Source organism: Terrapene carolina, unplaced genomic scaffold (assembly GCF_002925995.2).
Source record: "Terrapene carolina triunguis isolate 2854851 unplaced genomic scaffold, T_m_triunguis-2.0 Scaffold69, whole genome shotgun sequence".
Lineage (NCBI taxonomy): Eukaryota > Metazoa > Chordata > Testudines > Emydidae > Terrapene > Terrapene triunguis.
In genome coordinates, this window is record NW_020664420.1 from 16811897 (window position 1) to 16828665 (window position 16769).

Consider the following 16769-nt stretch of genomic DNA (forward strand, 5'->3'; position numbering starts at 1 on the left):
TTTTAAAACAAATTTGATATAGCAATATTTTGATGACCTCATTCTGTAGGTCACTGGCTGCCACTAAAATAACTGTACATTATTTACTGACCACTTCAAGGATGTGCAGACAGTCTGGAGTTCTGACAGACAATTGTAGTCAAGGGAGACATAGCAAGGTCAAATGTTGCAATACAGGAGATACAGTTTACAAAGTAGAATGAGGGCTTTAGAGCTCCGTGTGCCAATATAAAATGCTACAAAATCTCCCAGATCTCTTCCATAGCAGTGCTGATATCTGGACTCCGAAAGGCTTGAATATGCAGGCGCTTGGAAGGCTTTTGCTACTTAGCTAATCAATATTTGTTAAACGTGGTAAATATGAAAAGCACTATGTAAATGCTAAAGTTGAAATAGAAAAAAGCCTCCAAGTTAAGAACTGGATTTGGATAGAAAGTTTGGCATGTCTGTATCAAGTATTTGGTCAGGCTCATTTTTGGAGGTATTGTTATTGTTGTTATGGCTGATGTTACCATGTAGCTCTTTTACACATAGTGTATGTCTACACTGCAATTAGACACTTGTGGCTGGCCTTGGACTCATGGGACTTGGGCTGTGGGGCTGTTTAATTGCAGTGTAGACATCTGAGCTTGAGATGCAGCCCAGGCTCTGAGACCTTGTGAGGTGGGAGGTCCCACCCAACCTTGGAAGTCTACACAAGAGTTAAAGAGACCCACAGCCCAAGCCTGAGTCAGCTAGCCCAGGCCAGCCGTGCATTTTTAATTGCAGTATAGACTTACTCATAGTCTTCAAGTTCTTTTTCCTAACATGTGAGTAAATGTTCAGTCTTGGGAGGGCATGCTGTGGTGTTCGGTTTTTCAATGCAAGATTCTGTGGAGAGGCAGTAGTCTTTGGAGAGAGGGATCTGAGAGAGTAATGGGAGTGTTGGTCTCCAATTGCCTCAAGAATTGTGTCTATAGTTGCTCTCTGGGAATGAGGCATTGGCACTGGGCTGAGATTCTGGGAAGAAGAGAATGCTGTATGCTGTGTGACCATCTCTGTTCCAGGACTGGTGCATGTGTATAAGTAAAGGAAGTTACATATAGAATATACCCAGACTCTGCATCACTGATTTTGCCTTCACTCAGAAGCCAGCCTGCAAGACCCTAGAGATTTCTGCTACTGCTCAGCACAGGGTGATGCTAGTGTCTGAATGGCAACCTGGTGTCAGAAGAAGGGGCATCATTATCATTGCTTTTATCCATCACTCCTTTATTGTAGAGAAGGGCCTGAAACAAATATCCAGAATGACTCTGGAAATAGCTTTGTATCTTTTTGCAGAACCAACCCCCCATCTTACTACTTCCAAACTTGAAATTCAAATTCCAAATCTTTTGCCATTATAAAAATGTTCAGATTTTGAGTTAGGATTTGGCCTATTGTAGATTTCAACTCAGAACTAGTAATTGAACCTGGATATAGACCAGGGCTTTGGTTTAGGTATATAGCTGGTTATATAGGTTCATTATCAATTCTGGAGAGATGGGAGCACTGGTAACTTGTTTCTCTTTCTTACATCTCCCCATGATTCCTTCTGAAGAGACTTTCCACCTTGAAATTTGAAGTCGGGTGGAGACAGAACAGAAGCGTTAGTTCTTTTGACTGCCATGTGTTTACCTCAGTCCAGTTGCTCACTGTCCAGTCAGATGGGCATAGAACATCTCTGTTGCATGAAAGGTGGGTCTTTGGTTTAAGCAGATGCTGGCAGTCTTTAGCAGCCAATGCCTGCTCATCAGATCCCACTGTTTGGATGCAAAGGACAGTTCGTTTCTTCTCTCCTGTTGGGCCACAGGTGGTTGAACACTTCTGCCATTCTCCTGCCCACCACCTGTAATCCAAGTCAAAGGGAATGCAGAACATCAGAAGGACAAAAACCATTAATCCACTGCAGGCACGCTAGATAAAGGTAGCTTTGGGGAGGCTCAGACAATACAGAAGAAGTAACATAATGAAGAATTCTGGGCTTGTATTTAAGTTCTTCATAGAAAATATTAAGCACCTTAAGCAACTTTCCCCCTCCATTCTGTGCCAAGTATCTGATGGGCAGTTCAGACACTGATCTTGTATCAGCAGTAGACGCTGAAGATTATATTTCTAGAATACCTAAGAATATAAGCCATATTGAGGGGATTCTTCCAAGCCTAACTATGACTGATATCTGTGCTGTTCAGGAAGTTTTGTATTTTATTTATTCATTCCTATTGTTCACTTGCTCATTGTTTATTCATTCCTATTGTTCACTTGCTCATTATGATCTTACTGAAAGTAAATGAGAACAAATGACTAGGTCCATGGTTATGCCAATAATTAGAAGTGGAAGAGACTGTACAGGTCATCTCATTTGTTCCTCTGTCAATAAAGGATTGTTCACTATAGCACATTTTCCTGTGCTTTGTCTAGTTTTAAATGACAGCATCCACTGCTTCCTTTAGGGCAATATTTCACATTGTAATAGACCTCACAATTAGATTTTTCTTTAGAGTCACCCTGCTTTAGCTTTTCCTTAATTTCATCCAATTATTTCCTGTTATGTTTTCTGAGGCTACTCTATACAATCAGATACCTGCATGGCTGGCTTGCATCAGAAGAAAGGAGGGCAAAGGCCATCTGAGAAGCACTGACATTTTGTGATTCATCTTGAAATATTTTTATTAGGTTTTGCAAAGCCTATCTAATGAGCTCTGGGTGGCCTTACCATTTGCAGGGACCCAGGCAAGAAGGGGGCCACAAGTTGCTGAAATGGAAGTTTGGCCCAGCTGTGAACTACAAGTCCATGAAGGCATCATAAACAATGACATGCGCTCCCTGAGCTCCAGGCATGCCCTATGAAACCTCACACTGGCAACTAAACAGATGCTTGCAAAGTCACAGAGACTGATTCAGCGGTGTAAGTAGGTGCAACTCTACTGGAGTGAGTAGACTTCAATGAGCCCTGATTTTGACCTAACATCTATACCATTTGTTAGATTTCTTTCTTCTTAGTAATAGTTTCATAGTAAGACAATTACACCATTTTTCTACAATTGTCCTTTAGCTTACAGACATAGTAGGTCCCATATCTTCTTCTGGGTCTCTTTCCCTGACTATATGAATTGCCACTATCAATGCCAATGAATAGTTACTGGGCCAGGGAAAGAGAAAGTGAGAATGGCTCTATAACCTGATGGTTAGAGTGCTCAACTAGGATAGGGGAGACCCAAGTACAATCCCTGCTCCAATGACTATTTAATTACTTATATATGGTGGAACACACTCAACAGAGATATTGAGAGAGTCCCACACCAGGCTATAGCCCCAGAGCCCAGTAACTAGGGTGCTCTCCTGCAGCGTAGGAGACTGAAATTCAAATCCTTTCTCCACATCAGGCAGAGGAGGGAACTGAACCCAGATCTCCCACACCCCAGGTGAGTGCCTGGGATTCAAGGTTGTAAGAAAGGCATAAAACATTTTGTATCAACATTACCAAACATTTTGATTTTTCTGTTTGGTTGAAACTATTCAGCAAATTCAACATTGCAGAAATTTGTGAATAGGTTTGGATTGACCAGAACTTCATTTTTTGATGAATCAACTATTCACTGGGGAAAAAATCGCCCAGCTCTAGCCATCACATTACAATATCTTCTTTCTTCACCCTAGACTTCCCTTTCTGATTGTTTGCTTTCTGAATCAAATTAAAAGCTAAAATAAAATAAAAGTATAGCTCAGAACATGAACCAAGGTGTCAAATTTTGTTCTAGATCATACCGATTTATATCTAGAGTAATTCCAATGAAGTTAATACACTTGGAGTTACACTGGTTTAATCAAGAAATTGACCTATTACTTGTTAAACTTACAGTACTACACAAGAAATGCTAGGAAAGAAATAAGGGCTTATTATCCTAGCATTTCCTGGTTTATCATCTATCTGATTTTAAGACATGATCAGGTATATTTAAGGACTAACACAATTCCAAAATCTGTAGGATTCATTGATCTGTAGGGTTGTGAGGAATTCTGCAGGCTTTGGAGGTGATACAGGTGTGCAATGCTGCCTGCATTTCAAAATAGCCATGTCCTCAGTCCCCAAAATAGCCAAGACAGACTCAACAAGGAGGGTTAAGCTCTGGCTACCTCTGTGGGAGCTCTCATTGACCCTCTGGGTAAAATGTAAAGGTTTCAAACTCATAGATGCAACTCCATTGGCTTCAGTGGATGAGCACATGCTAATACAAGGTCTGAATTTTCAGTAAGAGTGCATTATAGCCAGAAAGAAACATGCCTCGCTCATAGGAGATGGAGTCCAAATGTACACTGAAATCTTTTTTTGGGCATAAGCTTTTGTGGGCTAAAATCCACTTCATCAGATGCATGCAGTGGAAAATACGGTAGGAAGATATATATATATACACACAGAGAACATGAAAAAATGGGGGTAGCCATACCAACTCTTACGAGACTAATCAATTAAGGTGGGCTATTATCAGCAGGAGAAAAAAAACCTTTTGTAGTGATAATCAGGATGGCCCATTTCAAACAGTTGACAAGAAGGTGTGAGTAACAGTAGCGGGAAAATTAGCGTGTGGAAATAGTTTTTAGTTTGTGTAATGACCCATCCACTCCCAGTCTTTATTCAAGCCTAATTTAATGGTGTCCAGTTTGCAAATTAATTCCAGTTCTTCAGTTTCTCACTGACAACCGCATTTGCTCCAATCCCTCAGACAGAGACAACCACATACAAGATCTCTATCAAGCATTCTTAAAACTACAATACCCACCTGCTGAAGTGAAGAAACAGATTGACAGAGCCAGAAGAGTACCCAGAGGCCAGAGCCCACTCAATTGCTTTGCCTCCCTACCCTGACTGGGCCTGGGGGCTCACAGACTGCCGTCCTGTTCTGCCCGGCCAGACGACCGGAGCACTAGGTGAAGCTAGTTCCCCGCTTTGAGCACCTTTACAGGTACATGACAGCAAAGAGGCGTGGCCTCCCTCAGAGACTGACAGAGGGGGATGGCCACCCAACCTACAACTGAAAAGGCAAAACTACTTAAATGAAGTTTAAAAGTACTTTAAACAAGATCATTAGGTGTACTTGAATAGCTCCCTGTGTTTTAAGAAAAATTTCCCACAATCCACTTTTAATCTTGTTTCTCAACAAAAACAAAACAAAATAAAACCAAGCACCTCCACTCAAAAAAACCTCCCCCCACTAAACCTTGGCTGCTTCATATGAACAAAGAATTAATATTTTGAATTCTAGTGTACGATATGAAACAGAACCAATGCTTACTATACTAATTGAATTACTGTGTACTACCTTTGATATTTTCTGTATACACTGCTGACTGGATTAAATGTTATTCTGAAAGCACTTCAATTCATGCTGACTGAACATCTGACTTATTCAATTACCTGATCAGGGGATTTCAGCTGTGTCACCAAAAAGCGATAATGTGCCTCTTTGCTGTCACTTCTTACCATTTCCTCTGTTAGTCACAGGGCAAATATTTGTATCAGTTCATTACCTCTGGGAAGCTAGCTATTATTTTCTACATGACTGTGGGCAAAATATTGCTTACTACAAAAGCAGAGTAATGGTAAAATAAATATTCCCATGTTAATAAATACATAATAAATTATTATTGTGTCAGGTTTCATTCTTTTTCTGCCATGTATCCTATTCTGCAATACATCCCTCTTTGTGCTTCTTACCTCCCCCATCCTAATCTTTTTCTCTAATTTGGCTCCTCAGTTTCTACTCCCATCCTCTGTCCCCTGGTAGTTTCACTCAACTGCAAAAGGGTTCTCACTGATATGAGGGTTGCTGACAGCAATTTATTTATAATCATACAATTAAAAAAAGACACTGAGCCATCAAGCTGTGCACACTTCTAATTTGTGTAACCATCTGTTCTCATCACTGGTCCTCCTTATGTTCCCTTTCCCATTCCCGTCTATTGTTTGGTGCATTTTCTCTTAAATTAGATAGAAAGGCTTTGGGGGCAGGGACTCTTTTCCTACTTGTTTGTACAGTACACTGGGACCCCAATCCTGACCGAGGCCCTGGATCTTACCACTTGTGTGCTCCTGCATCTTGTCTCTAAGAGTTTCATTTCCCCTCCATGCAGGTACAAACAGCAAAGTGAAATTGACAAGTTGTTGAGAAGACACTGCCAAATCTTCTCAGTGGAGCGCAGCAGTAAAGAAAAATACTGAATCAATTCACTTTGTGTGATGCTCTCACCTTCCAGATCTTCTTTCCAGCTCTTTTTTTTGTAACCTCTACTGTTCTGTAAGGCCCTGATCCAGTGTTGTATCCACCAAGCAAAGTATTAACAACTTCAACAGAACTTTATTTACAGTGGAAGTTTCAGACTCCCAACAGCCAGTGCTCCCAGTTCTAATAATCACATGCAGCATCTAAACACCACATCCAGCTAGGCACTTCAGCACCTGTGCAACCTCAAGCATGTGAATAGTCCTATTTACTTTAATGGAACATCTTGTATGCTTCACGTTACATATGTGAAGTGCTGAGTGCTCTTCATTCCCACAGACCTCAGCAGTATTCAGCACCTTGAGGGAGTGCTTAGCAGCTTGCAGGATGAAGCCCTAAATTCTTAGTCTCCATCTTTCCCTTCTCACATACACACATTCTATCGCTGATACTTTTTCTTTACTGGGTGGCTCTTGCCAACTCAGGCGATCAGCTTTCAATATAAAGCAAAAAACATTGCCCATATTCCATAAACTGATACATTGTCAAAGGACATAGCTAGACCAGGACTAGTAACATGTAAGTAATAAATTGTTACACACAAAAAGCTAGGTTAAAAGAACATTACGGTTACAAAGTCAAGCACTCCAGTTAGGAAATGTCAGAATGAAGGTTGCCAGTGCATCCTCAGTTTGGTGCCCTTGTGCATATGCAGGACAACACAGTCTTTAATTACATCGAGTCATATAGTCACAGAGTTTAAGGAGAGAAGGGACCACTAGATCAGCTAGTCTGACCTCCTGTATATCACAGGCCACCAACACCACCCAGCACCCACACACTAAACTCAACAATGGAAATTAGACCAAAGTATTACAGCCCACAGGGGACTAGACTATTATGTACCATGGGGAGAGATTAGGAGGGACTGAGGTGCACCAGTTTCTGAGGCCCCTGCAGTGGCAGGGAAATGATTAAATGAGATATAGCCAGATAATCCTGGCAAGCGACCAACACCCACGTGCTGCAGAGGAAGGCGAAACCACCCCCCAAAGTCACTGCCAGTCTGATCGCGGGGGGTGGGGAATTGCTTCCTGACTCCACATATGATGATCAATTAGACCCCGAGCATGAGAGCAAGAACCAGCCAGCAAGAACCTGAAGGAGAAAACTTCGGTGCCACTCAGAGACCTGGCCTCACCCTGCCCAGTGTCCCATCTCCACCTGTGGCCATCCCAGATACTTTAGAGGAAGAAAATTAAAAAAATCTGGGGTGGTGGTGGTGGTGAGGAATCACTTTCTGACCCCTGGAGGTGGCTGACTGAAGCCTTGAAGGATGAGCTTTTAGGAACATAAAACATAAACCAGAAGTCTGACCCCCACCATCACAAGCAACCTCATCACACAATAGCACTCATGAATTTGTCCAGCTCTCTCTTAAAACTAATAAAGTTGTTGTTTGATTTTATACTATTTTTCCTGTGCATTGGTTTAAATGACTTTCCTACCATCACATGGAACTCTGTGGCAGGGGCATGGATAGAATCCAGCTCTCCAGGGCAACAATCAACTGCCTCGGTCTTGACACCCACCCTTTCTTTTCCTGCAATCCCCTGCCTCATTCACTACACACCTTCCAAATTTTGCAAGAAACGAGACCGGGGTCCTACCAACAAAGCCTCACTCACTACACAACCCTGATCCGTCCGCAAAGCAGTTCCATCCAGTGCACTGAATGAGGCAGGGGTCCTGTGGAACAATAGTATTTGGCCTGTGTCTAATGTATCATAATGCATATGCACAAGAGGGCTGAATTAAGGTTGGACAGGCAATTTTCTGCTTCCACAAACAGAATAATGATGGCCATGTTAAGACACTACACTGGGACTTGGGCGATCTTGAGTTCTATTCTTGTGTGACCCTGAGAAATCACTTAATTTCTCTGTGCCTCATTCCTCCCCCAATAAAAATATTGGAAATAATAATGCTTCCTTTTTTTCAGCATGTGTTTAAGCATGTTGAGGGAAGGATTGTCTCTGATGGTGTCATGGATCGCACACTGGACTAGAGTGCAGGAGGTCTGGGTTCAATTCACATTGACATTGGATAAGTCACTTCCCTCCCTGGGCCTCAGGGATACTGCCCTCCTTTGTAAAGCATTTTGAGATATACTGATGAACAGGCCTAGGTATTACTATTAGCATGTTTCTGTACAGCACCCAGGACAATAGGGCCTCAATCTTGGCTGGGACCTCTAGGTATTACTGTAATACAAATAACAACAATACTCTCTGTCCTTTACGATTGCTGGAATTTACTAAGCAAACTGTTGGCGGTGGTTAAAATAGTTTTTCTCTATTCTCTAAAAGCAGCAGCAAGCTTCCTTGAGAATGTCAGAACACCGCTGAGATGGCAGGAGATTGAAGACTTCAAATGATCTATTTATGGGCATTTTGGCTGAGCAGGTATTCATCTCAAAAAAAGACCAGGGCAATTTTCTTTAGATGGAAGGAAGAAAATTTCTATTCATTTGGTAGGTACAGAAGAGTGTAAGTAAAGAAAATACATCGTTCTTTCCTTTCGGGACAATACAATGAATTTTATACTGAGCATCTATAAAGATAAACACCTGCTTACCAACCAAGCAATATAATTGCAAATTATATTGGTTCATACCAGCATCTTTCTGTGCTGCTGCCTGTCAATAACACTCTAGTTAATGGGGCTGTCATATCTGCATTTCCATCAAATGCTAGCTCCCCATTGTAGGAGTCAACCATTTCTGTTCTACTCTGAGTTGACACTTTACTTATTTGTGTGCAATAAAATATTTTAGAAATGTCTTCTGTAGCTCCAGATTATTTAACTAGAGAATGGGCAAAAGAGTTTTATCATATGCCTCCAATCGCCTAAGAAATATGAATGTTTGGACTCCGACTTCTCAGAAACCTGTGATTTAACCAGTTTCCAACTAACTTCCTGGAATCTATTAGCTGAGAAGGTGGAAGTCAAGACATGACCCTGAGCGACTTGCAGCCACGCTGATGATTATGTACATTTTATCAAAGGTAAGCTGCATAGCAATAGAATGGAATGTCTTCCAGCTCCTGTATGATTCGGTTTGAATTCATAGTATGATGGCTAATCTTGTGGTCACGTGTTTTCAGTCCATGGGATCCAATAGATGGTAAGGAAGCTATCTAAGAAAACTTCCTCATGACTGCTTTTGATGATACATTTCCATTGAGAAATTGATCTGCATGTTGGAAAGTGGATGACCGGCTAATAAGAGCATTGCCTTTGATGGTAACTTAGTTCTGGAGCCAGGAAATCCAGGGGTATGGTTACATAGCCAACCAAAGGTCCATCCATGACTGCGTTGTGTTTGACCCTCCAAATCCCTTCTCAGTTCTTAACAAGCATTGAGTATAGTCAGGCCTGTATCCTTAGAATCTCTGACAGATTCAGCAAGTGAATACTTCCCTGTGTGCCCTATTTTCAAGGGCAGAAATACCATCTCCCTGTCACTCTGATTTTCGTCAAAACAAAGAAACTGCTTTACTACTACTTTACTTTCCTAGTTTGAACTGCTAGCGTGCCTGCCATTGGAGGATCCAGAAGAACTGCATCACGCCACTGAAGATGCCATCGCTTGGCTAGATGACTATGCACACACTAAATAAATAAATACTTTGCGGAGAGGAAGCTTAGCCATCCTTCTGGCTTGTAGATGACACAGCTGTAGGAGCCTAGCTGTGGGCTTCAAAGCTTTAGAAAATAATTGCAATAGCTCACTATGAGTCCATGGCTAGTGTGTGTGTGTGTGTGTGCGAGCGCGCATGCGCATGCACCACTGGCCATTGTGGAATGAAATGTTAGCACTAACTCAGTCTGTGATCGTATTGCCTTGTAGTGAGCAGTCTACAAAGAGGATATATTGCTATAAGGCTTGATAGGGAACAGCAATCCCCCATTACTCAAGTAGCAGAGGCCTGTGTTTTTAGAACAGGGGCTCCTAAGTTCCATGCTTCACGTGCTGTGTGTGTGCTTTAAATGCAACTACAGATTTATTATTCTGTTTCTTACTTATTCTTTTTTAATGATCAGAAATCAGGGCTACTCTATGATTTTGTGCTGCTACGGGTAGTAGCTATGCTGTCCAGCAGCTCATATACATCACAGGCAACTAATTATCACAACTAAGAAGAGAGAAATAAACAACCAACCCCCTATCGCTATGTTTTATGAATCTCCTGCATTTCACGTTATCAATATTTTACTATTATCACTAGTACTCTATAAAGGACATTTACCAAAGGAGACAGAAAGAATTGTAAATGGTTTTAGAACTGTCAATCAGACTGGGATTAAGCTAGAGCATCTCTTCTGCAGTGTGCAGAAAGCTAGGCACAACAAGTCATGTTTAACATAATTCTATAATCACTAAGAGATGATTTACAGCAATCTAATTTCCTACAGCAGGCTCTGACTGCTAGTGAAGAGAAACAGTGATTTCCAAATGTAAGCAGCAGAAGCTAGATAATATGGTCTTTAAGGATCTTTTAACTTCTGAATAACCCAGTCATTTCTCTTTGGGACTTTGGAATAAAGAGCTTAATTTATATTTTTATAAATATAAATGCTCCTGTGTGTTCAGTTTAGCCTCAGCTATTATGGAAGCCATTAGTTAATAAGTTTGATTCTGCTGTCAATTGACTTCCTTGGCAATTTGCACAGATTTACTACCAAGCTGCGTTCTTTATACTTTTAAAATGATTTACATAGGCTGGAACAGCATTCCTAGATATTTCCCCAAAGAGACATCATACATAATTGTGAAATGCTGCAGGAACAAGTAATAAAACCATTAATCCCCCTAACATCTGTACATTATTTACTATATAAAAGCAGCAATATCCATCGTGCAGTTCAGTACTGACAAATGCAAAGTTATACACAGTGGAAGGAATAATTTTAACTACTCCAGCCATTGCTTGGTTCTAAATTCACTGGAACCACTAAGGAAAAAACCTTAAGAATCATTACGGACAGCTCAATGAAAACATCTGCTTAGTGACGGACAGTTGTCAAAAATAAATAAATAAAGCAAAAAATATTTGGGTATGTAAACAGTGAGATAGAAAACAGTACTAAAAATAGTGCATTACATATAAATCAATAGTTTGCTCTCACCTAGAATACTGTATTCAATTCTGGTTGCCCCATCCCACAAAGAGATGTAGCAGAAAGGGAGGGTCCAGAGATAGACAACAACAACGATGAGTAAGAATTAACATAATGCAATAGGGACATGGGAAAACTTCCATGAGAGTAGACAATGAAAAGACCAGGACTGTTTAGTTTAGAGAGAGTAAACATATAAGTAGGGACATAAGTGTATTAAATAATAAATGTACAGAGAAGGTAAATTGGGCATTCCTATTTACCCTCCCTCCTAATACCAGAACAAGGGAACATTCAATATAACTGAAAAGCAGAAGATTTAAAACTGTTGAAAAGAAATACTTGTTTCGAACACACAGTGAGATATTAACCTTCATCACATGATATCAAAGCTAAGAGATTAGCAAAATTTTAAAAATGGTTAGATATTTATAAGGGTAACATGTACATCAGTGGTCCCCAAACCTTTTGCACCCCCCCCCTTACCCGTAATGGAACCTGTCCGCACCCCCCTGGGATCCATAGTTGGAATCTGGGGCTGGGAGCCACGGTCGGGGCTGGGGACTGCAGTCCGAGCTGCCGCTGGGGCCGGGGCGGAGCTGGGGGCAGAGCCGGGCTCGGTGGCACTCCCTTCCTGTCCCCTGTGGGGCTGGCCTGGACCCCATTACACTCCCTCCAAATGTTCCTCCATGCCCCTCTAGGGGGGCATGCCCCACAGTTTGGGAACCACTGGTATATATCCACAGCTTTATTAGCTAGGATAAAATATTTGAGATATACACATAATCATGCTTCATGGCATAGACTACCCATTAACTGATCGTAAGAAACTTCTCTTATGGGCAGATAATTCTGAAATTGTCCTTTACAGGGTTTCTTTCACTCTTCCCTAAAACACCTGGTAGTGGCCACTGTTGGAGACCACTGATGGACTATTGATCTGAATTGTTATTGCAATTCCTGTGTTCTTTGCCTCCCCTGAATACTATGTTTGAATTAGAATACAACACATTGAATAGTGCTCCTGTACAGTATCCTAGTATTCACAGCGTTTGTTACCTGGGTGGACAATCCTTTTCATTGCATTTCTTTTGTCGTCCATTTGGCTGCATTTCTGGGTCACAGAAGGAGTTTTTGATCACACTTCCCCCCCTTTTCACACATTGGGCTGTCTGTCGCTGAACACCTGTGAGAATAATAATTTCTCCATGCATATTAAATCCTTACACCTTTGTGCTCCATTCCCAATGGACACTGATCATGTTGGTTTACCAGGCCCACCCCACTATGTGGCAGAGTCTGTGGTTTTCAAAACAAAAAGGAAACGAGAGCAGAGGCTGTTTGAAAAGCAACACTTGTGCTGTACTAGTTTTGCTTTCAAAAGGAGAGGACTATTCCCTCCTAATTTATTATTCTTAGAAAAATAAAAAGCATATCGCAGCACTTGAAATATCTTAGCCAATATACAATGGGCCACATCTCAGAAGGTTGGAAAAAATATTTCTGTCCCTTTAAAAAAAAAAGATACAGCTAAAACAGATACCAAAGAGATACAGCTAAAACAGATAACAAGGGCTCAGATGCCCACTGGGAAGATAAACACAGTCATTGCTTAGATTGTGTGCTCTGCATTTGTTACTCGCACTCCATTCCTCTGTGCTGGAATAAAGGATGAACAAACACCAGATGCTCTCTCTCCATTGACCCACAGAGGAAATGCAGTGTTATTGTAGCGGTGTCGGTCCCAGTATATCAGAGAAATACTGGATTTATGGCTTATTACAACAAGCTATAACCCACTAACAACTCCCCCTCAGCTGCTTCCCCCCGCTTCCTTTCACCCCCTATGGGCACGTCTACACTACAAAGTTAAGTCAACCTAACATAGCCACTGCAGTAATTACTGCAGGGGTTCATGTCCATCCCCTCCTTCTGTTGATGATGCACATCCTCACCAGGAGCACTTGCACTCACTTAAGAGGGGTTGTGTAGGGGGCTGAAAGCCCAAGTTTCTCAGCTCGGTGCTGAGATCCAAGCTGGAGCCAGGCTGCCACCCGGGCTCTCAGCTCCACACTCTGCACGGAGCTTGCTCTGTGGGAGCTGAGAACTTGGGTGGCAGCCAGGCTCCAGTTGGGTGCTCCATGCAGAGCAGGGAGCTGAGAGCCTGGGCTGAAGCCAGGCTCCAGCTGGGAGCTCTGCGGGGAGCCCACAGCCCAGGCTCTCAGCGCTGGGCAGTGAGGCTCCAGCTGTCAGCACTGCTGGGGCTCACAGCTGGAACACCCTTCCCCCCACTTTCAAAACAGAGATCCTATCAGCAGTGAAATTGTCGGCCATGCTGACAGCCAACAGCGACGCAAATAATGCAGTGTCTATACAGACACTACGTCACCTGACCTACGTCGACCTAAGCCTTACGCCTCTCGTCAACGTGGATTTACTAGGTCGACATAGCGGGTGAGTTACAGCAGGAATACTGTAGTGCAGGGGTAGGCAACCTATGGCACGTGTGCCGAACGTGGCACACCAGCTGATTTGCAGTGGCACTCACACTGCCCGGGTCCTGGCCACTGGTCTGGGGGGCTCTGCATTTTAATTTAATTTTAAATGAAGCTTCTTACAAATTTTAAAAACCTTATTTACTTTACATACAACAATAGTTTAGTTATATTATTATAGACTTATAGAAAGAGACCTTCTAAAAATATTAAAATGTATTACTGGCACGCGAAACCTTAAACTAGAGTGAATAAATGAAGACTCGGCACACCACTTCTGAAAGGTTGCCGACCCCTGCTGTAGTGTGTACGCCTACTTAGGTCGATGTAAGGTCATCTTAACTTTGTAGTATAGACATGCCTTATGACTGGAGGGGTGTGAATGGGCCACTTCACCTTGAATGGTCCCTTGGAATACGTGTTAACTACTTATGCTAAACAATCTGTTCCACCTTGTATTTAGCTGTGATACTGCGTACTTTTCCCAGACCTGAAGAACTCTGTGAAAGCTTGTTTCTCTCACCAACAGAAGTTGGTCCAATACAAGAAATTACCTCACCCACCTTGCCCCCAAGAGGAAATGAAAGTTTTGCGGCATGGGGATGAACTGCATAGACCCACTGGTGTAAATGACTACATGGGGATTAGAGAGACAAGGTGAGTGAGGTCATATCTTTCACTGGACCAACTTCTGTTGGTCAGAGAGACAAGCTCTCAAGCTACATAGAGCTCTTCTTCAGGTTCAGGAAAGGTACTGAGGGCAGATCTACATTTAAATGCTGCAGCAGCTGCTATCTATGCCTCTGGGAGGGCTTCTCCCATCAGTGTAGCTACTCCACCTCCAGGAGAGGCAATAGCTATGTTGACGAGAGAAGCCCTCCTGTAGACACAGCGCTGTCTACTTCAGGGATTAGGTTGGTATAACTACATTGCTCAGGGCTGTGGATTTTTCACACCCCTGAGTGATGTAGTTATATCAGTGTAAGTTTCAAGTGCAGACCTGGCCTAAGGTTGTCACACCGGAATACTAGATTGAACAGATAGTTTAGCATAAGCAGTTAGTATACATTTTTAAAGTGGCCCGTTAACACCCCTAAAGTCATAGGACAAAAAGGAGTTAGAAGGCTACAGATTGTTGTAATAAGCCATAAATCTAGTGTCTTTATTAAGACCATGATTTTTAGTGTCTAGCAAAGTTATGAATTTAAGCTTCTAGGCTCATCTTTTGAAAGCGTTGAGCAGGTTTCCTTTGAGGATGGGGACTGATAGGTCAGATATAGAGTGATCGCTTTATGTTCACCCACAAGTGATATGATGTTTTTGTCTTTTATTATTTTCATGTGTGAAAGAGCGTAATGATTGTCTGGTTTCACCCACATAGTTGTTATTGGGGCTTTTAGTGCACTGGATGAGGTACACCACATGTTGTGATAGGCATGTATAGGACCCATGGATCTTGAAAGATTAGTAGTGGGGGGTGTTGATCATGGTAGTAGTGGAGATATGTCTGCAGGTTTTGCATCTGTTGATGTGGCAGGGTCGTGTGCCACTTTGAATTGGTGTGTCCTGGTTTGTGGGGAGCTTGCTTCTGATGATGAGTTTGGAGAGATTGGGGGGGTTTCTTGAAGGCCAGAAGAGGGCGTTCAGGAAAGATTTCTTTCAGGATGGAGTCCCCATTGAGTATGAGTTGCAGCTGTTTGATGATACCCCATCTGGGTTCCAGTGTGGGGTGGTAGGTGACAACTATGCATGTATGGTCACAGAGGGTTTTATTTCTAAAAGCAGATTCTCTTACGGTATTTGGATGGCCCATTCCATGATGTTATCTACTTCTCTGGTGGAGGGTCCCTATTTGGTGAACGCAGTTTTGAGTGTGTTAAGGTGTATATCCAGGATTTTCTCCTCGGTGTATATTCTACAATATCTGAGTGCCTGGCTATAGATAACAGATTTCTTGGTGTGTTTGGGGTGGTTACTGGATCTATGAAGGTTGGTGTGGTGATCCATGGAGTTCTTGTATATAGTTGTCTGTAGGTTTCATTGTTGAAACTGATGGCCGTGTCCATGAAGTTGATGCTAGTGTGGGAGTGTTCCAGACAGAGTTTTACGGACAGATGTTGGTCGTTCAAGTTGTGGTGGAAATCTATGAGGAAGATTAAGTCGTCTGTCCAGAGGATGAAAATATCATCAATGTATCTCAGGTATATCATTGGTTTCGCATTTGTCCAGAAATTCTTCTTCAAGTTGGCCTATGAAGAGGTTGGCATATTGGGGAGCCATCCTAATACTCATGGCTATTCCCATGGTTTGGGCAAGATGTTTGTTGTTGAATGTAAAATTGTTATGGGTGAGGATAAAATGGATGAGTTGGGTGATGTCTTTGGGGTGGATATCTGAGGTCATGCATTTTCTTGTAAATATTTGAGGCTGGCAGCTATGCCATCATTGTGAAGCATATTGGCGTATAGGGAAGTGACATCCATGATGGTAAGGATGGTGTTCTGAGGCAGGTTGTTAATGTTATGGAGTTTGTGGAAGAAGTCGGTTGTGCACTGGAGGAAGATGGCCCTTTGTATGGTGAGCAGTTTGAGGATGGTTTCTCTGAGTCCTGATATTCCTTCAGTAAGAGTGCTGTGGCCAGATACTATGGGTCTGCCTAGGTTCCCTTGTTTGTGGATTTATAGCTTATTCCAACAATTGGTAATCCTCTAACCCCCTTTTTGTCCTATGGCAACAAACTGGCCATTTCACCTTGAATGGTCCTTTAGAATATGTACTAACAACTTATGCTAAACTATCTGTTTGATCTTGTATTTAGCTGTGACACTCTTAGGGCTGGTCTTCACTACCC

The 16769-nt window shown here is 42.2% G+C and overlaps 1 protein-coding gene across 1 annotated transcript in view; it reads right to left on the minus strand.

The window, feature by feature from the left end:
• Positions 1-16769, minus strand: part of ADAMTS12 (ADAM metallopeptidase with thrombospondin type 1 motif 12) — a 263062-nt gene that overhangs the window by 25999 nt on the left and 220294 nt on the right. Inside the window, exons 17-18 of the mRNA XM_026649042.2 lie at positions 12483-12609; positions 1657-1867 (exon numbers count right to left, since the gene is read on the minus strand). Of these exons, the coding sequence (XP_026504827.1) occupies positions 1657-1867; positions 12483-12609 (338 nt within the window). The remainder of the gene's footprint in view (positions 1-1656; positions 1868-12482; positions 12610-16769) is intronic.